Consider the following 20,807-nt stretch of genomic DNA (forward strand, 5'->3'; position numbering starts at 1 on the left):
CAAGGATTTTATCCATTCTGGACTCAGGTGGACGGTTGGGAAAGTAGGGGAATAGTTTGGACACAAAGTGTCTAATTTGAAAAAAACGAAATAAGTGGCTGTAAGGTAGATCAAGGTAGATTTGCCCTTAATGCTGTAAAAGATAGAAAAACTCCATCAGCATACAAATCGTCAATAGTCTTAATGCCCTTCTCAGACCATACACGAAAGGTCGGATCAGTAGTTGAAGGGAGAAATTGATGATTGTGTGTAATGGGAGTATAAACTGCACTGCTTTGTAAGCCTAAACACTTTCTGAACTGGAGCCAAATCTTAATAGAATCCCGTACAACTGGATTGGCTGGTAACCATTTACCAGAAACAGGAAGTTGGGAACAAATTATGGAGTTAAGGGAGTATTGGGATGATGACAACTCCAGCCGAGTCCACAATGGGCAGTCACTGTAAGAGGTACCCTTATTCCAATAAATTATTTTATGAATATTGCATGCCCAATAGTAATGACGAAAATTAGGCAAAGCTAATCCCCCATCAGCCTTCCGAAGTTGAAGAGACGCTTTTCTAAGACGTGCAGGTTTGTTACACCAAATGAAGGGAGTCAATGCGCAATCGAGTTTATTAAAAAATGCTTTGTTAATTAAGATAGGGATATGCTGAAATAGGTATAAAAATTTAGGTAGTATGTTCATTTTAATTAAATTAATACGGCCAATTAGTGATAAAGGTAATGATGCCCATCTATTCAGATCAGATATGGTTTTGTCAAGCAGAGGGATAAAGTTTTCTCCCATTAAATCTTTAAAACAACGAGTAAATGTGATACCCAAATATTTAAATTTTCTATGAGCAACTTTAAATGGAAAGGAGGATAAGGGAAGCAACTGAGCAGCTGAATTGACCAAGAAAAGCTTACTTTTCTGGAGATTTAACTTATACCCTGATATATTGCCAAATTTTTGAAAAATGTCCAATATAAAAGGAATGGAAGAGCATGGATTTGAAACGTATAACAGAAGGTCGTCAGCATAAAAAGAGAGTTTGTGAACAGAATTGAAACGTGAAATTCCCTCGAACCCTTGATGCTCACGCAGCCATATCGCCAAAGGTTCCAATGCCAAATTGAATAACAAGGGTGAAAGAGGGCATCCTTGTCGCTTTCCACGGTGAAGAGGAAAAGAGGGTGAGATGGTACCATTTGTAAGAACAGAGGCAGTTGGAGCTGCATATAACAGATGAATCCAGGAGATAAACCTGGGGCAGCAACCAAATTTTCTCAAGGAGAGAAACAAATAATTCCACTCCACCCTATCAAAAGCCTTCTCAGCATCGAGAGAAATTACAACCTCTGGAGAGTCTGATGGCTGAGAATATAAAATATTGGCTAGTCTTCTGGTATTGAAAAACGAGAGTCTACCCTGCATGAAGCCAGTTTGATCCTGAGCTATTAGATCTGATAGAACCTGCTGCAGTCGGGATGCGAGAACTTTAGCCAGGATCTTAAAGTCCACATTAAGGAGTGATATTGGTCTGTAACTGTCACAGAGTGTAGGGTCTTTGTCTTTTTTGAGTAGAAGTGAGATTGTAGCATTAGACATGGATGCGGGTAGAAGACCGATATGGTATGAATCGTTATACACTCTGGCTAAGACAGGAGCGAGCAAGGAGGAGAATTCTTTATAGAATTCTATTGTGAACCCGTCCGGGCCAGGAGATTTTCCAGAATTCAGCGACTTTATAGCTTGCTGTATCTCAGAAATAGTGATAGGGGATCCCATTCCGTGAAGCTGAGAGGACAACACCTGAGGAAATGGCAGTGAGTCAAGGATAGAAAGATCCCTCTGAGTTAAAGGCTGCGACTCTGAAGCGTACAAGTTAGTGTAGTGATCTGCAAATATCTGATTAATTAATTTGAGGTCAGTGACAATGTCACCGCAGGTAGATCTGATTCTGGGAATTAATCTAGATGCACAAATGGATCGTGCCTGGTGAGCCAATAACTTCCCAGCCTTGTCCCCCTGTTCATAAAAGCGTAACCTGGATTGTCTTAATTGCGTTTCAACCTTACGGGTCATTAAGATCTCATACTCTGAGCGAAGTTGGAGACAACGTTTATAAAGTGATGGAGAAGCGCTCACTGCATAGTCAGCCTCCACCTTTTGCAGCTCATCTAAGATCTCAGACAATCTCCGCTTTTCAGTCTTCCTCGAGTAAGAGATGAATGAGATGATTTGACCACGAATATATGCTTTAAACGCCTCCCAGAGAGAGTAGATGTTGACCTCAAGGGAATCATTACATGAAAAGTAAAGATCTATTTGAGATGCAATAAAATTTTTGAAATCAGTATCTGATAACATGTAAGAGCTGAATTTCCAGTGCCTGTGATTAGGCCTGTCAATGGGAAAGTGCAAGTCTATGGATGTAGGAGCATGATCAGAGATAATAATTGGATGATATGAGGATGAGGAGACTTGCGAGATCAATTTATTATCTAACAGAAAAAAATCAATTCTGGAATAAGTATGATGCACAGCCGAAAAAAAAGAAAAAGCTCTGTCTGAGGGGTGATTAGTTCTCCAGGGGTCTAAAAGACCCAATTGGGATGAATACTTTAGAACCCGACCCGAAGATTTAGACAAAACTGACTGCTTGGGGGAGGACCTGTCCAAAAATAAATCCTGTACCAGGTTAAAATCGCCCCCAATAATAATACGATAGGTATCTACATTAGGAAGACTTAAAAAAAATGTATCAAAAAAATTTCTATCATCCCATGTAGGAGCGAATACACAAGCTAATGTAACCGAGAGGCCCTGCAACATGCCAGACACCACAGCAAAACGACCATTAGGATCCAAAACAGTATTTGTTGGCTCAAAGTTGAGATCTTTGTGAATAATAATGGCCGTCCCTCTCGCTCGAATGGAATATCTTGAGTGAAAAATATGGCCCATCCAGGGTTTTTTAATGCGGCGAACTTCTGAAGATTCAAGGTGCGTTTCTTGTAAAAAAAATGATATCCGCCCGGAGCTGTTGTAAGTGAGAAAACACTCTACCTGATTTGACTGCATTGTTTAAACCATTGACATTCCAGGAGATCAATCGCAAGCTGCTAGTTATGGTATGCATAGCATGGCTCTAAGGAGAGAGGTCCACTGCACAGTACTGATGTCCATTGTAAAGGCAAGGAAAAGATAAGAGTGGAAAGAGAGAAAAAGAGAAAAAAAAGAGGGAAAAAGAAGAGAAAAAAAAACAAACAAACGGGAGAACATACAAAACAACACAACATATACAAATACCACACGAAGCCCTAATCCTAAATATGGTCCAATAGGCTAAACGCCGAGGTCCTAAACATCTTTAGTACACTTGCTACCCAGTCTCCAGTACACACTCAAATTATAACAGCAAAAAAAAAAAAAAAAAAAAAAAAACTATGCTGAAAGGCATCATTATATATTCCCTTAATATTAAAATATTAACATAAAACAAGAACAACACCTCAAACCTAAACAGTAAATATAGCCGCAAGCGGCGATTGGCGGGTTCACACACCAATAGGCATTTTGGCCTCAATAGGCAAAAGGAAGCCCAAAAGGTCCTTTAGACCTAAAAGTGAAAAGAAGCTGTTTGGGTTTGGCCAGTGTGTGCTCTACAGATAGTGTGTGATGACATCTGCGTGTGTCAGAAAGGGAGACACAGAAATAGCATGGCATTACATGACTGACATGACTGGCATGACTGACATAACTGATATGACTGGCATGACTGAAATGACATCACTGGCATGATGAACAAAAGTAATATGACTGATATGACTGACATAACTGGAATGAGTGACATGACTGGCATGACTGTAATGACATGACTGATATGACTGACATGACTTATGTCTGACATGACTGGACTGACATGACTGATATGACTGGACTGAAATGACTGACATGACTGGACTGACATGACTGTTATGACTGGACAGATATGCATACAAACTATACATACATTTAGGTAGAAGTGTGTGTGTGTTTGTGGTAGTGTATGTACTCAAACTATGACAACATATACTAATACATACATACATAAGTATACATAGAAACTATACATACATATAGGTATAAAGGTGTGTGTCTCTGTGTGTTTGTGTGAGAGAGAGACAAAAAATAAGCCAAATATCAGTTTGTATGAGCATGTGTTAGTCACTGAGATATGGGTGGGTATGGCTAGGGAAGTGTCATTGTGAATGCTATAGGAAGGCCTGCTTGCGCCTGTATGTGTGTGTGCCTGGTTAATAGACACAGAGAGATCTAGGTAGCCAGAGCAATGTTTACTTAGGGCACAGAGATGGGAGGGGGAATGTGGGTGAGAGTGTGAGAGAGACTGAGGATGTGAGTTTCAGCTTGCGTGCGTGTGAGAAGGAGAAGGTGACTAGGGAGTTTTTCCTTGCCACTGTCGCCTTTGGCTTGCTCACTGGGGGCTAGGACTCGGCACTTGTAAAGCTGCTTTGTGACAACAACTGTTGTAAAAAGCGCTATATAAATAAAATTTGATTGATTGATTGATTGATTGATTGAAGGTGACAGAGGGACTTTACATGCATTTTTATGCATTGTATATAATACTGCACTGTAGAGCCATACGATAACCGATTTAGATGAAACTTGACAAATTTGTTCAGGATGGGATTCTGAATGGGCTTGTGCATTTTGGTCAGAATTGGATAAAATATGAAAGAGCTTCAAGAATATGAATATTATATGTATCGATGCTGTCCGTTAAAAAAATATTTAGCAGGTATAAGTGTCCTAAAATCCAAAATCTTTGGATTGTTTTTTGATTTCACACTCTGTAGAGTATTATAAGACTTTGCTTGACATGATAGTGTGAAAATCCTAGGAGGAGTATGAAAAGTGATGATTTCAAACTATTATTAACTGTAAATAAACTGTGCATTTTTTAATAGGACATGTAATGGGAAAGTTGTTCGCACTACTGCAAGGAATCAAAAGAGTCCAATTGCATGTTCCCAAGTGGAATTATGTAGGGGATATATTTGCTTTTTTTGCAATAGCGCCCCCCAGTGGCCAATTGACACCCGGCTGGATTATGTCATAGGGGGCGTGCACTTGTCCACACCCAAGAGGTTTCGTGCAGATCGACCAATGGTAAGCCTGTCAAACGCGTGCCGATCACTGATTGGCCGATTACGTCAGCCATTTTGGAAGTATGGCATGTCTGCTTTAGGACCTGGTTCCCAGAGGCCCATAGATGATGTCTGCCAAGTTTCATGTGGATCGGCCAATCTGAGTGCATGGGGCAGATTTTTGCATGTTATAGCGCCCCCTAGCAGGTGAGGTATGGCAACCTCTGCGAGCTGCCCCAGACCCTCAGAGGGAAGCTGTCTGTGAAGTGTCATCTCATTGCATGCAAGTTTTCTGCAGTTAGAGCTTCATATGCGCAAAATTTACTATTGAGTTTACACCCTCTCATTTGATTGGCTTATACTGACTAGGTAGTGATGAAATGAGCATTTCTGCTGGATAGATTTTAAAGTTCAGACTCTTCTGAACGTTTTGATACCACATATGTGCATGTATGTGAAAAATCCAGGGACAAGTTTGGGCTCAAAGATGTGTGCGATTTTGCACATTATGCAAATTAACTCGAAATCTAAGTGGGCGGAGCTAAAGGGTCCTTGAGGCTTTTTTGTTTGGTTTGAGCCAAGGAATCCATCAGAAGTGGAATTTCGTTTCTATGACCTACGGTGTAAGAGATATGGACCAAAACACAAAATGCTCCGCTATAGCGCCACCATCAGGCCAATGTGGGTCATTGTCTGGGTTTCCCTCATTGCACCTCTGGTGCACCTGTCTGCCAAGTTTGGTGTTTCTGGGCCTTACGGTCTAGGCTGCAGTATGCGTTTTACAGCCTGAAAAATAATAATAATAAATATAGCCGCAAGCGGCGATTGGCGGGTTCACACACAAATAGGCATATTTTGGCCTCAATAGGCAAAAGGAAGCCCAAAAGGTCCTTTTAGACCTAAAAGTGAAAAGAAGCTGTTTGGGTTTGGCCAGTGTGTGCTCTACAGATAGTGTGTGATGACATCTGCGTGTGTCAGAAAGGGAGACACAGAAATAGCACATCTGGCTAGGGCTGCATCTATGTGAACAATATAGGAAGGCCTGCATGTGTCTATACATGATTGGGCCTGTATATTACAGACAGAGAGAGATTGAGGGTGCCAGAGACTATGCTTTGTTAATTCACTCCTTGCACACCTTGCACGCCTAACATGACTGCCCGTGTATTCAAAGTATGAATGTAGTCTGCAAAGCCTGGCATTACATGACTGACATGACTGGCATGACTGGCATGAATGACATAACTGATATGACTGGCATGACTGAAATGACATCACTGGCATGATGAACAAAAGTAATATGACTGATATGACTGACATAACTGGAATGAGTGACATGACTGGCATGACTGTAATGACATGACTGATATGACTGACATGACTTACGTCTGACATGACTGGACTGACATGACTGATATGACTGGACTGAAATAACTGACATGACTGGACTGACATGACTGTTATGACTGGACAGATATGCATACAAACTATACATACATTTAGGTAGAAGTGTGTGTGTGTGTGTGTGTGTGTGTGTGTGTGGTAGTGTATGTACTCAAACTATGACAACATATACTAATACATACATACATAAGTATACATAGAAACTATACATACATATAGGTATAAAGGTGTGTGTGTCTGTGTGTTTGTGTGAGAGAGAGACAAAAAAGAAGCCAAATATCAGTTTGTATGAGCATGTGTTAGTCACTGAGATATGGGTGGGTATGGCTAGGGAAGTGTCATTGTGAATGCTATAGGAAGGCCTGCTTGCGCCTGTATGTGTGTGTGCCTGGTTAATAGACACAGAGAGATCTAGGTAGCCAGAGCAATGTTTGCTTAGGGCACAGAGATGGGAGGGGGAATGTGGGTGAGAGTGTGAGAGAGACTGAGTGTGTGTGTGTGAGTTTCAGCTTGCGTGCGTGTGAGAAGGAGAAGGTGACAGAGGGACTTTACATGCATTTTTATGCATTGTAAATAATACTGCACTGTAGAGCCATACGATAACCGATTTAGATGAAACTTGACAAATTTGTTCAGGATGGGATTCTGAATGGGCTTGTGCATTTTGGTCAGAATTGGATAAAATATGAAAGAGCTTTAAGAATATGAATATTATATGTATCGATGCTGTCCATTAAAAAAATATTTAGCAGGTATAAGTGTCCTCAAATCCAAAATCTTTGGATTGTTTTTTGATTTCACACTCTGTAGAGTATTATAAGACTTTGCTTGACATGATAGTATGAAAATCCTAGGAGCAGTATGAAAAGTGATGATTTCAAACTATTATTAACTGTAAATAAACTGTGCATTTTTTAATAGGACATGTAATGGGAAAGTTGTTCGCACTACTGCAAGGAATCAAAAGAGTCCAATTGCATGTTCCCAAGTGGAATTATGTAGGGGATACACTTGCTTTTTTTGCAATAGCGCCCCCCAGTGGCCAATCGACACCCGGCTGGATTATGTCATAGGGGGCGTGCCCTTGTCCACACCCAAGAGGTTTTGTGCAGATCGACCAATGGTAAGCCTGTCAAACGCGTGCCGATCACTGATTGGCCGATTACGTCAGCCATTTTGGAAGTATGGCATGTCTGCTTTAGGACCTGGTTCCCAGAGGCCCATAGATGATGTCTGCCAAGTTTCATGTGGATCGGCCAATCTGAGTGCATGGGGCAAATTTTTGCATGTTATAGCGCCCCCTAGCAGGTGAGGTATGGCAACCTCTGCGAGCTGCCCCAGACCCTCACAGGGAAGCTGTCTGTGAAGTGCCATCTCATTACATGCAAGTTTTCTTAAGTTAGAGCTCCATATGTGCAAAATTTACTATTGAATTTACGCCCCCTCATTTGATTGGCTTATACTGACTAGGTAGAGAAGAAATTAGCATTTTTGTTGGATACATTTTAAAGTTCAGACTCTTCTGAACGTTTTGATACCACATATGTGCATGTATGTGAAAAATCCAGGGACTAGTTCGCGCTCAAAGATGTGTGTGATTTTGCACATTATGCAAATTAACTCGAAATCTAAGTGGGCGGAGCTAAAGGGTCCTAGAGGCTTTTTTGTTTGGTTTGAGCCAAGGAATCCATCAGAAGTGGAATTTCGTTTCTATGACCTACGGTGTAGGAGATATGGACCAAAACGCAAAATGCTGCGCTATAGCGCCACCATCAGGCCAATGTGGGTCATTGTCTGGGTTTCCCTCATTGCACCTCTGGTGCACCTGTCTGACAAGTTTGGTGTTTCTGGGCCTTACGGTCTAGGCTGCAGTATGCGTTTTACAGCCTGAAAAATAATAATAATAAGAAGAAAAACTCGAGCAATTACAATAGGGTTCCCACACTATGTGTGTGAACCCTAAATATAGCCGCAAGCGGCGATAGGCGGGTTCACACACAAATAGGCATTTTGGACTCAATAAGCAAAAGGAAGCCCAAAAGATCCTTTAGACCTAAAAGTGAAAAGAAGCTGTTTGGGTTTGGCCAGTGTGTGCTCTAAAGATGTAGAGTGTGTGATGACATCTGCATGTGTCAGAAAGGAAGACACAGAAATAGCACATCTGGCTAGGGCTGCATCTATGTGAACAATATAGGAAGGCCTGCATGTGTCCATACATGATTGGGCCTGTATATCACCAACAGAGAGAGATTGAGGGAGCCAGAGACTATGCTTTGTTAATTCACTCCTTGCACACCTTGCACGCCTAACATGACTGCCCGTGTATTCAAAGTATGAATGTAGTCTGCAAAGCCTGCCATAACATGACTGACATGACTGGCATGACTGACATAACTGATATGACTGAAATGACATCACTGGCATGATGAACAAAAGTAACATGACTGATATGACTGACATAACTGGAATGAGTGACATGACTGGCATGACTGTAATGACATGACTGATATGACTGACATGACTTATGTCTGACATGACTGGACTGACATGACTGATATGACTGGACTGACATGACTGACATGACTGGACTGACATGACTGTTATGACTGGACAGATATGCATACAAACTATACATACATTTAGGTAGAAGTGTGTGTGTGTGTGTGTGTGGTAGTGTATGTACTCAAACTATGACAACATATACTAATACATACATACATAAGTATACATAGAAACTATACATACATATAGGTATAAAGGTGTGTGTGTCTGTGTGTTTGTGTGAGAGAGAGACAAAAAAGAAGCCAAATATCAGTTTGTATGAGCATGTGTTAGTCACTGAGATATGGGTGGGTATGGCTAGGGAAGTGTCATTGTGAATGCTATAGGAAGGCCTGCTTGCGCCTGTATGTGTGTGTGCCTGGTTAATAGACACCAGAGAGATCTAGGTAGCCAGAGCAATGTTTACTTAGGGCACAGAGATGGGAGGGGGAATGTGGGTGAGAGTGTGAGAGAGACTGAGTGTGTGTGAGTTTCAGCTTGTGTGCGTGTGAGAAGGAGAAGGTGACAGAGGGACTTTACATGCATTTTTATGCATTGTAAATAATACTGCACTGTAGAGCCATACGATAACCGATTTAGATGAAACTTGACAAATTTGTTCAGGATGGGATTCTGAATGGGCTTGTGCATTTTGGTCAGAATTGGATAAAATATGAAAGAGCTTTAAGAATATGAATATTATATGTATCGATGCTGTCCATTAAAAAAATATTTAGCAGGTATAAGTGTCCTCAAATCCAAAATCTTTGGATTGTTTTTTTATTTCACACTCTGTAGAGTATTATAAGACTTTGCTTGATATGATAGTATGAAAATCCTAGGAGCAGTATGAAAAGTGATGATTTCAAACTATTATTAACTGTAAATAAACTGTGCATTTTTTAATAGGACATGTAATGGGAAAGTTGTTCGCACTACTGCAAGGAATCAAAAGAGTCCAATTGCATGTTCCCAAGTGGAATTATGTAGGGGATATGCTTGCTTTTTTTGCAATAGCGCCCCCCAGTGGCCAATCGACACCCGGCTGGATTATGTCATGGGGGGCGTGCACTTGTCCACACCCAAGAGGTTTCGTGCAGATCGACCAATGGTAAGCCTGTCAAACGCATGCCGATCACTGATTGGCCGATTACGTCAGCCATTTTAGAAGTATGGCATGTCTGCTTTAGGACCTGGTTTCCAGAGGCCCATAGATGATGTCTGTCAAGTTTCATGTGGATCGGCCAATCTGAGTGCATGGGGCAAATTTTTTCATGTTATAGCGCCCCCTAGCAGGTGAGGTATGGCAACCTCTGCGAGCTGCCCCAGACCCTCACAGGGAAGCTGTCTGTGAAGTGCCATCTCATTACATGCAAGTTTTCTTAAGTTAGAGCTCCATATGCGCAAAATTTACTATTGAATTTACACCCCCTCATTTGATTGGCTTATACTGACTAGGTAGTGAAGAAATTAGCATTTTTGTTGGATACATTTTAAAGTTCAGACTCTTCTGAACGTTTTGATACCACATATGTGCATGTATGTGAAAAATCCAGGGACTAGTTCGCGCTCAAAGATGTGTGTGATTTTGCACATTATGCAAATTAACTCGAAATCTAAGTAGGCGGAGCTTAATGGTTGTATATTAATTGTCCTATTGAATTTAGTCAAGGAATGTATAGGAACTGGAATTTTGGTTGTAGGACCTACGGTGTAGGAGATATGGACAAAAAGTCAATATGGTCTGCTATAGCGCCACCATCAGGCCAATTTGGGTCCCTGTATGGGAATCTGGTCCTTGGAGTTAACTGAACCTTTTTGCCAAGTTTGGGGTTTCTAGGCATTACGGTCTAGGCTGCACAATGCGTTTTAGGTCAAAAAATGGGACAAAGAATAAGAAAAATAAGAAAAATACCAGCAATTACAATAGGGTTCCCACACTATGTGTGTGTGAACCCTAATAAGAAAAACTCGAGCAATTACAATAGGGTTCCCACACTATGTGTGTGAACCCTAATAAATGGCAGAATACCAGTAATAAGACAGTAAAGTAACAAACAAAATAGTTCCAGCAGCTCACTAGTAGTTTCAATGCTGTACACACTAACTTAAAGCACATTTTACCGGTTACGATGTGAACTACCGGATTGTGTAGATTTAAGAAAGTCCTCCGCTTCACTGATGGAGTTTAACCTTCTCTTGCCGCCGTTTGGTGATGAAATAAAAAGTCTGGCCGGGAACCGGAGTCTGTGACCCGACTCATATAACAACCGCATCACATCTCTGTATTTAGCTCGCTGCTCAAGGACCTCCGGAGCGTAATCCTCATAGATTGCAACAGAATGTCCACGATACTGTAGTTTACCTCGTCTGGAGCGAGCTGCACGAATAATGTTCTCCTTCACCTGGTAATAGTGCAGCCTGATGATAACAGCCCGCGGTTGGTCACCCTGTTGCGGCCTGTTAACCAGAGACCGATGCGCTCGGTCTATTTCTGGCGGTGAGGAAAGCACGTCGCCAAACACCTCCGATAAAAACTCAGAGAAGAAAGCGGTGGGACGTGGGCCCTCCATAGATTCAGGTAGGGCGATAACACGGATGTTATTGCGTCTGCTACGGGACTCAAGGTCGGTAACTTTAGCATGTAGCTTAGCTTTAGCATCCGTTAGCTCCATGCAAACCGCCTCCAGCGCTTGGATCCGTTCATCCACAGAGTTCGTGTGGGTTTCGAGAGAGGAAATTTTTTGTCCGTGATCAGTCACAGTTGTTTGTAATTGATCAATTTTCGCCTCCAGAGCAGCGAGAGCAAGTCGGTGGTCGGCACAGATAGCGGTGCGGTGTTCCTCTAACAACTTAGTTAAGAGGGCGACACCGACCTGTTGATCCAGAGCGTCGTGAGTATCAGACTTTGTTGTTGCATCTTTTTTGCCTTGTTTCGCTGATTTGGAAGCCATTATCAGAAAAAATATGACGTCCAAAATGAGCAGAAAGCATTAAAATATGATGAGCAACTAGAATATTCGAGCTTTAAGGTGTTGCATGCGGGAAATAATATTGTACTGGAGACCGTGTTTAAAGCGCCCTAGTCACTAGCCGCCATCTTCGATCCTCTCCCTCAGTCTGTCTCATTTTTAAGATTTTATATGGGTTTGCTCCTCCTCCACTGAGACAGTTTGTAAAACAAAAAGATAGCAGGGGTAGTGTGGTAACAAGATCATGCGAGGGGATTATATTGTACAATATAGATGGAGTAAGTTTGGGCAAACAGTTTTTTCCATTAGAGCTAGCCGATACTGGAACGGTCTACCAAATGTGTTGCGAACATGCACAAATTATGGGAATTTAAAACATAAACTGAAGATATGGCTGAAAGCAAACCAAATCTGTAATCATTGATATATATGTCTACGTATGTGTATATATGTATGTAGGCATGTATGCATGTATGTGTATATATGTATGTATATGCATGTGTGTATGTATATATATGTGTGTGTATATGTGTGTGTGTGTGTGTGTGTGTGTGCATGTATGTATTTATGTCACGTCAAGCCCCTCCCTCCTCCCTGGCCCTGCCCAACTTCCCCGTTCCCAGGATTTCTCCCTCTGTTTGTCACGCCCCTGTCTTTAGTGCCCGCACCTGAGTCTCGTTAACCTCCCCTGTTTCAGTGTATTTAATCCCCGTGGTGTTTTACTCCCGTGTCCGTCTTTGTTTGTTGTGTCTTCCATGCTTCCCTCCACGCTCAGTAGCCTGTGTCTTCCCTTCATTTTCCGGTGTGCTGGTATGGTTAGTTCTGTTTTTGTCTTTCCTGTTTTAAGTCTCTTATCTCTTTGCTTATACATTTAGTTGTTTTTGTTTCCCTCTGTTTAGCTCTTGTTTTCTTTGCGTATGTTCCTTGTCGCTAGTGGTTTTATATTGTTAGTTTGCTCGTTGTCTGTTTGGTTATTAGTTCATGGTTTGGTGTTACTTGTTACCAGTCACCCCTTACAATTTACGTTACACGTTACAATTTAATGTCCCGGCTTTCACTAGGTTAGTTCAAACGACTATTTAGACTGTTTCTACACACTTAAAATCCGTCTTTTTTTCTCGCTGTGTCCATTTTACACTCACCCCTGGTAACATTTTACGTTCGCCCCCCCCCCCCCCCCCCCCCCCCCCCCGTCAACAATTTATTTGTTGTTGTTGTTGTTATTTGTTGATGTGATAGTGGCACACTCATTGACTAGACATGTTAAAGTTGGCACTCCATGTCTCAAAGGTTGCCAACCCCTGCCCTAGAGGATCAACACCATTACAATATCTATGGATTATACTGGCTAGCTAGACTGATGTTAACAACATTTCTATAAATCAGGGTTCCTACACCTTGGTTAACATCAAATTCAAGGACCTTTATATGACTTTCCAGGACCAACTTCCTCAAATTCAAGGACTGCACCTGGCAGCATTTACCTACTGTTATCCCTGAATGTTATCAAAAAACGATGTTAATACAATGCAAATTCAAAAGACTGAATGTCATTTCAAGACATGCATACTGAAATTTTCTGTGCATGACATTAAGCGCTGATTCAACGAAAACTTCACTCACACTCAACATGACTGGCAATTTAGCAATGCACCTGTGAGAAGGTGACACTCACGTAAAGCAGCTACACAAGTTTTTTTTATCTACTTAATGAAGAGTAATATGAGTTTAATTCATTCATAAAGAGAAAAGAATGCTTTTAACCACTCCACTTAGTGAATGTGGCAGTTTGCTAAAAGTACGACTACATTTATGGCATCAGAAATCTGAACTTAAGTTTTCTGCATAAAGTAAAATGGTATCAAAAGAAAGAATATTAAGTTTGAGATTAATCCAGTTTCTAATGTCTGTGCAATATGTGAATATTGACATGAAAAAACAAATGCTCCTGGAATTCATCTTCTGACTTACAAAAGGCACATGAAACCACATCAAGTTTAAATCTTCTTTCAAGAAACATGGCTACAGGATATATCTTATTTATCATTTTGAAATGAGTCTCTTTTACTTTAGAAGATATGGGCCATTTGACAAGCCATTGTGGTTTTATAATTTGTATTGGGATGTTTCTTGAAAGAATATCTATTATATCTTTTGTCTCCATCAGTGATAATCTTGTTATTACACTTGAAATCAAGTAAGTTACAGTCATTCACTTTTAACACGGGCATCAAAACAGTCAACTTTTAATATAAAATGACATTTTTGATTAATTTAATCAATGCTAAAGGAATCACTTTGCAAACTTTCTTAAAATCTTTATAACAACTATCATATCAGATAATATTTTTCAACAAAAGGATGAGAAATGTAAAACATTATGACAATCTTTTTCATAGCAATCTTTTCTAAATATTGACTTCCTTATCAACTGTGCCCTATTATTCCTTGATTGCAGTCTTCATCCATGTGAAATTTCAAACCCCCTAAAATATTCAAGGACCTTCAAGGACAGCTGTCTTTTATGCCTGTTTTCAAAAACTTTCCAGGGCCTTGAACTTATGTTTTCAGATTCACAAATTTTCAAGGATTTCCAGGACCTGTGGGAACCCTGATAAATACTTTAATGAATGCCTCCAATGTGACATACCAGTACAGTTTATTATACAGCTCATGAAATGTTATGTAACTGCCACTCTTGAGAAACAGCTGGGGTTAGGGTTATACTAGGATTAGGTTAGGGTTATACTTGCGTTAGGGTTATACTTGGATTAGGGTTAGGGTTATACTTGGATTAGGGTTAGGGTAATCTGCCTCTATTTTGAGGAACATGCCCCTCTATAGCTACAATCGTAGAACACTGGCACTCTCTATACAAAACTGACACGCTTCAAAAAAACACAGCTAAAATGGGAGTATTTAACCACACTGAACATGAACATACCTATCGGAGACATCAGCATTGTAAAGCAATTTTAAAATGCATGTGAGCGCACAGGAAATCAAGTGTTGAGCTCTGACTGCAATACTGAACAGCACAGGTCAGGAGTGATGACCTCTCACCTTTGTGAATGGGCACTAGAAGGTCAAGTGACTTCTGGGAAAGGTGTGGCCAAACGATGCCGATCTCCTTCCGAAGCTCAGTGTCCATTTGACCCCTGTCCTCACCACCTGCACCACGTACATGCACACAGGAGCACCAATGAGACTCTATGCAAGGCAGCAGTGTGAAAATGAAAACCCCTACAAAATATATAAATCTGTTGTAAATTTGAGCAAATTAAACAAAATTATCTCCTCCTCCAAGTAAATCTACCTTTGCTGATAATCCATTAATCGAGAGGAAAGTGAAATTTTCATAATAGGGCTGAGACACTGACCTTGGGCGGTGCAAAGATATTGACCATGGGCGGGGCCAAGATATTGATCATGGGCGGGGCTGAGACACTGATCTGGGGGGTGGGGACCTTGGGGGTGGGGGGGGTGGGGACCTTGGGGGTGGGGGGGCAGATATTGACCTTGGGCAGGGCTGAGATACTGACCTCGGGCGATCTTGACCTCTAGTGCAGTGCGAATGAGAGCCATGAGGGTGGAAGTGAAGTGCACCGTCATCTCTTCATCCACAGGCATATTCATCAGAACTAGCCTCTGAATGCAGGCAGGTCACCACGGGAACAGAACACAACAAGTCACCATGGAAACAAAGCACACTAGGTCATCTCAGAGACATAGTACAAATACAGGATAAGATAGAAGTAGAGACACAGCCACAAATGCATGCTTATAAAACACAGCTGGGGATATTCCCATATCCACATCACTGCACTAAACACAGGATCACAGCTGACACGTCCAAATAAAGTAGAACACTGTATTTGAATATGTCACTAACACCTCAGAGAACAGCAGGGTGTACAGACAGAGTGAGAACGGCTGTGAGACAAGAGCAGAGTTCACACACTCCACCCTAACTCTAACACTCACCCTAACCCTAACCCTTAACTCTTACCCTCACCCTGACCCTAACCCTCACCCTTAACTCTAACCCCAACCCTAACCCTCATCTAACTCCTAAACCCTAATCTTAACCATTCCACCCTAACACTAAACCCTAACCCAAACCTAACCCTAACCATTCCACCGTAACGCCTAACCCCAAACCCAAACCTAAGCCTAACCATTCCACCCTAACCCGTAACCTCTAACCATAACCGTAACCCTAAACCTCAAACTGTAATAATGATGGAGTGGAGTGTAGAACTCAGATCAACGCTGTTCTGTCAAAATCCAATTACAATTCACCAACAAAAACACACACAATTATGGCCAGATTAACTACTTAATTAAGATAATGAAAACAACAACATAAATTAATTTTCTGTTGTCCATGAAAATGTGTTTGGTCCAATGTTTACAACAGTTGTCACTGAACACTGGAGCACAGCAGAACCAAAAGCAGCCTGTATTCAATTCTATAACATACAGGCCTGTATCACACAGGTCTATAATATACATGACTGTATAATATATAGGCGTGTAAAGTACAGGTCTGTACCATACATGTCTATAATACACAACTGTATAATATATAGGCATGTAACTTACAGGCCTGTATCACACAGGTCTATAATACATGACTGTATAATATGTAGGCATGTAACATACAGGTCTGTATCATACAGGTCTATAATACATGACTGTATAATATGTAGGTCTGTACCATACAGGTCTATAATACACAACTGTATAATATATAGGCATGTTACATACAGGTCTGTATCATACAGGTCTATAATACACAACTGTATAATATATAGGCGTGTAACATACTGGCCTGTATCATACAGGTCTATAATACACGACTGTATAATATATAGGCATGTAACATACAGGTCTGTATTATGCAGGTCTATAATACACGACTGTATATTATTTAGGCATGTAATATACAGGCCTGTATCATACAGGTCTATAATACACAACTGTATAATATATATAGGCATGTAACATACAGGCCTGTATCATATAGGTCTATAATACACGACTGTATAATATATAGGCATGTAACATACTGGCCTGTATCATACAGGTCTATAATACACGACTGTATAACATATATAGGCATGTAACATACAGGCCTGTATCATACTGGCCTATAATACATGACTGTATAATATATAGGCGTGTAACATGCAGGTCTGTGAAACGCACTCCTATAATTACAGGCTGCTCCAGATTTACTGGTGTTCTGCAGTAGTGGGCAGTGCAGCTGCTATAAATGTAACCAACTATGTGTCTTCTGTTGTAATCAGGATTAATCATGTAGTCATGACTACCTTATAAGCCACTTTGGAGGGGCATTTCTTGCCCAGCCCAAGCGGCGGAGACATGTAGGTGAGCATCTCGTACATGTCAGTGTAGTGAATACGGCCACTGGGGAGCATCACCGAAGGCAACAGTGGGGTGGGGGGGTCATTTCCAAATGGAAGGGAAAGGTGCAGAATGATGAGGAGAATGAAAACAAAGACAAAGGGAAAAAGTTTTAGAGTTAATTAAGGTTTCAGTCACAAGGAAAACAGATTGAAAAGGAAATAACTAGGCCTGTCACGATAACAAAATTTTCATAACGATATATTGTCCCAGAAATTATTGCGATAAACGATAATATCACAGTGGCTCCGCCCGTGCGCAAGGGCGTCGCGCGCTGTCGATTCGCGAGGTCGTGCACCTCTCAAATTTTGTTACTTCGCGCAATGAACAAAGTCATGTTTGCAGGATTCATTCACCTATACAAGGTGGAATTCAAGCACGTGTACATCACTTTAAAAGTCCATTTCAATAATACCCAGCACGTTAAATTTAATTAAGTTAAATCTTTATATATATACTCGAAATAATTAGCTTTTTATCACATTATTTAATGGATGTTTATTTTCAAAACGCCCAATCTTAACGTCTTCACGTTCTCTCATGTTTCGTCCTCGAATTACAAGAGGCTCGTATTTGTTAATGTAATACGAGAGAACTGTTCAGTCAGACAGATATTTGTTGTGAAATGAACAAATTCCAGCACTTTTCAAACCTGAAACACAAAAGCAACATTAAATTTCATCAGGTAAATGTTTATTCCCCTGTTTTTGAGGGGTGTTTCTTATACTACCACATATCGTTTCGAACAACACTGCAAAGAAAAGCAAATATAAACGCTTCCACCGTTCGCGGAGGTAGGCGGAGTCGCGGGCTACGGTCACTATAATAAACAACCGCTAAATAATGTGATAAAAAGCGAATTGTTTCGAATCATTTCGAGTCCTATTAGCCTCGAATACGTTCGCGAACACATCTCCACGTGTGTGTGTGTGTGTGTGTGTGTGGAGGCACTGTTATTGACGCATGCGCTCTCCATGTACTGCACTCATTTCCTAACCTGTAGATGTCGCTCTCTGATCACAGATTCGTCTTCCCTTAAGGGGGGAGGGTGCGAGAGAGCAGCACTGCGTGCCTTTCCGAAATCTAACTAGTTGCGGTTTACTCTCGTGTAAACAAATGTGCGCGGAAACCCAATGACCAATTATCGACGTCAGCAAAAATGATCGCGGTAAAAAAAATTATCGTACGATAAGTCGATAATGTAATTATCGCGACAGGCCTAGAAATAACTGAGGAAAAATCATCTGGGCTCTTTCTATGCTCCTTTAGCATAGAAACGCATGAGGAATCAAATCAGTAGGATGACCGGATATGAAGAGACAGTCGCTGGGTTCTGGGACTATATGGAGGCATAAACCGTTCCACCACACGAACACAAACAGTGCTGGTGGTTACTGGATTTGTCACAGAAAGTTGGGGTAGATGAATCAGTGGAACATGTAGTCATGTTCACAGCCTAAATGCCTATGTGGCAGTGCCTACTGAAATATGGTTTAAGTGCCTCAGCTGTGCAGTCTTACAGAGCTGGACAGAGGCCAGTATGCCGTCTGTGTGAATGGAGGTTTCGGCTTTGCCTGTCTGGCCAGGAGCAGAAATGATGTCTGACCAGAGAGGGGAGGGCGGGGCAAGAGAGGAGAGAGGAGGTGTGGGAGGAGGTGGAGTGAAGAGAGGGAGGGGCCATTCTGGCAAAAAAAGGAACAAAGATGAGGGGAGACAGAAGTTGTGGGTGAGCCAAACCTTGCAGGCCACCCTGTAGGGGCAATTCTTCCCAAAGCCCAGAGGGGGCGATATAGTGCGCACTACTTTGTACATCTCCTTATAGTGTATCCTTCCACTGGAAAAGGAAATGCAGGCTGTTAGCTGAGATACGACCTGAATATCACTGAACAGATTGGAGCAGGAAGGAACTGTTTAGACCCCCCATACTTAAATAGCGGCCCGCGGGCCATCTATTTCTGGCCCACAAGCTGTTTTGAAATATATATTTTTTCAATCGCTCTATCCGCTTTTATTTTGAAATCGCGCACCGCAATCTCAAGACGAGGCTCGGGATTGCCTCTATGGCAACAATAAACAGATAGCAGATGCCCAAATACATCCCCCCCCCGTCAACAATTTACATTCGCCACACGTGTGAAATTAACCGCACTGACTGAATGAATGAATGAATGAATGTTCGATTTATATAGCGCCTTTCCAAATTCCCAAGGCGCTTTACAATTTAACACAGGTACAAGTCACAGACAACCAATCACACACCTGAGAAACATACGCACTGCTGAGAAACATACACAACATTGCACTTGAAAACATTGGAAGATGAAGATAACACTAATTTCATACAGGAAATAATATGAGTAAAGGGGCTTACAGCTTTTAAAGTAACTTTATAAAAATCTGACTGGAGAAGCTAACAATGCCTACCTTTATTGGCAGGTCCATGACCGAGGGAAAAATTTAAGTAACTTAAAAACAACCTCATCTGAGGTTGTGACCATGACAGTGGCTGAATCTATCTAAGTAGTGACAATGGTGATTAACACAACAGAGGAATATGAAACATTGTGGTTAGTGACCGCTGAGTTACTATAGCCTAAACATAAATGCTAAAACAAAGCTTGCACACCACAGCACTTTTAGTAAACAAAAATACTACATTTTCATTAGCATGGAGAGTATTTACAAAGAATTTTGAATGCCAAAAAATGGTTTTTCACTAAATGACAGCGTTCCTACGAATATAATATTCAAATATATTTAAAAGTTCTTGCACACAAAAAACAAATGTGGCCTGTCTCTGAGGTAGCTTGTTGACAAAATATGCCAACCAAATATTAAAGGTATTTAAGTTCACAATGCCCTCGTACACAGTAAGTTAAAAAATGAATGACGTGCTGGAGTTAGTTAATACCTCTAGGATTAGGAACATAATACCTCTAGGATTAGGCCTATAATACTTCTAGGATTAGGAACATAATACTGTAGATCCCCGGATCTTGACTGCCTCGGTACTCGACAGGTCCGGACTTCGACGCAAAATTTTAAGAAAATTTTGTCTCGGACCTGTGACGGGCAGGGGTGAGCAACTAAAAGGAATCGATCACGCCAAGTCTCAGGGAAAAGGGATGGTTTAATAGAAAGTGTGCAAACCAAAACCCGTGGAAAAGATCCAAATTAAGGATATAATGACCAGCGGTCAACTGGTGCAAAGACAAGACATATATAGGCAAACAAACGACCCTCAGGTGAGACGGATCACGGGCTCCGCCCACCTGAGGGACGCACATGACGTCACCAAACAACAACAACAAAAGCCGCTG

At 41.3% G+C, this 20,807-nt stretch overlaps 1 protein-coding gene across 8 annotated transcripts in view; it reads right to left on the minus strand.

Annotated features, from left to right (window-relative positions):
- cacna1ea (calcium channel, voltage-dependent, R type, alpha 1E subunit a) overlaps positions 1–20,807 on the minus strand; it is a 269,169-nt gene that overhangs the window by 48,969 nt on the left and 199,393 nt on the right. For 6 of the 8 annotated variants that reach the window (XM_076985535.1, XM_076985538.1, XM_076985540.1 and 3 more), the window contains 3 exons: positions 17,394–17,490; positions 15,600–15,705; positions 15,121–15,228 (listed from right to left, as the gene is read on the minus strand). In XM_076985535.1, the coding sequence (XP_076841650.1) occupies positions 15,121–15,228; positions 15,600–15,705; positions 17,394–17,490 (311 nt within the window). Of the gene's footprint in view, positions 1–15,120; positions 15,229–15,599; positions 15,706–17,393; positions 17,491–19,224; positions 19,322–20,807 lie in introns of all 8 variants that reach the window. The other 2 variants (XM_076985537.1, XM_076985534.1) reach the window with 1 other exon arrangement.

The sequence above is a fragment of the Brachyhypopomus gauderio genome, unplaced genomic scaffold, assembly GCF_052324685.1.
Source record: "Brachyhypopomus gauderio isolate BG-103 unplaced genomic scaffold, BGAUD_0.2 sc40, whole genome shotgun sequence".
In the NCBI taxonomy this organism is placed as follows: Eukaryota; Metazoa; Chordata; class Actinopteri; order Gymnotiformes; family Hypopomidae; genus Brachyhypopomus; species Brachyhypopomus gauderio.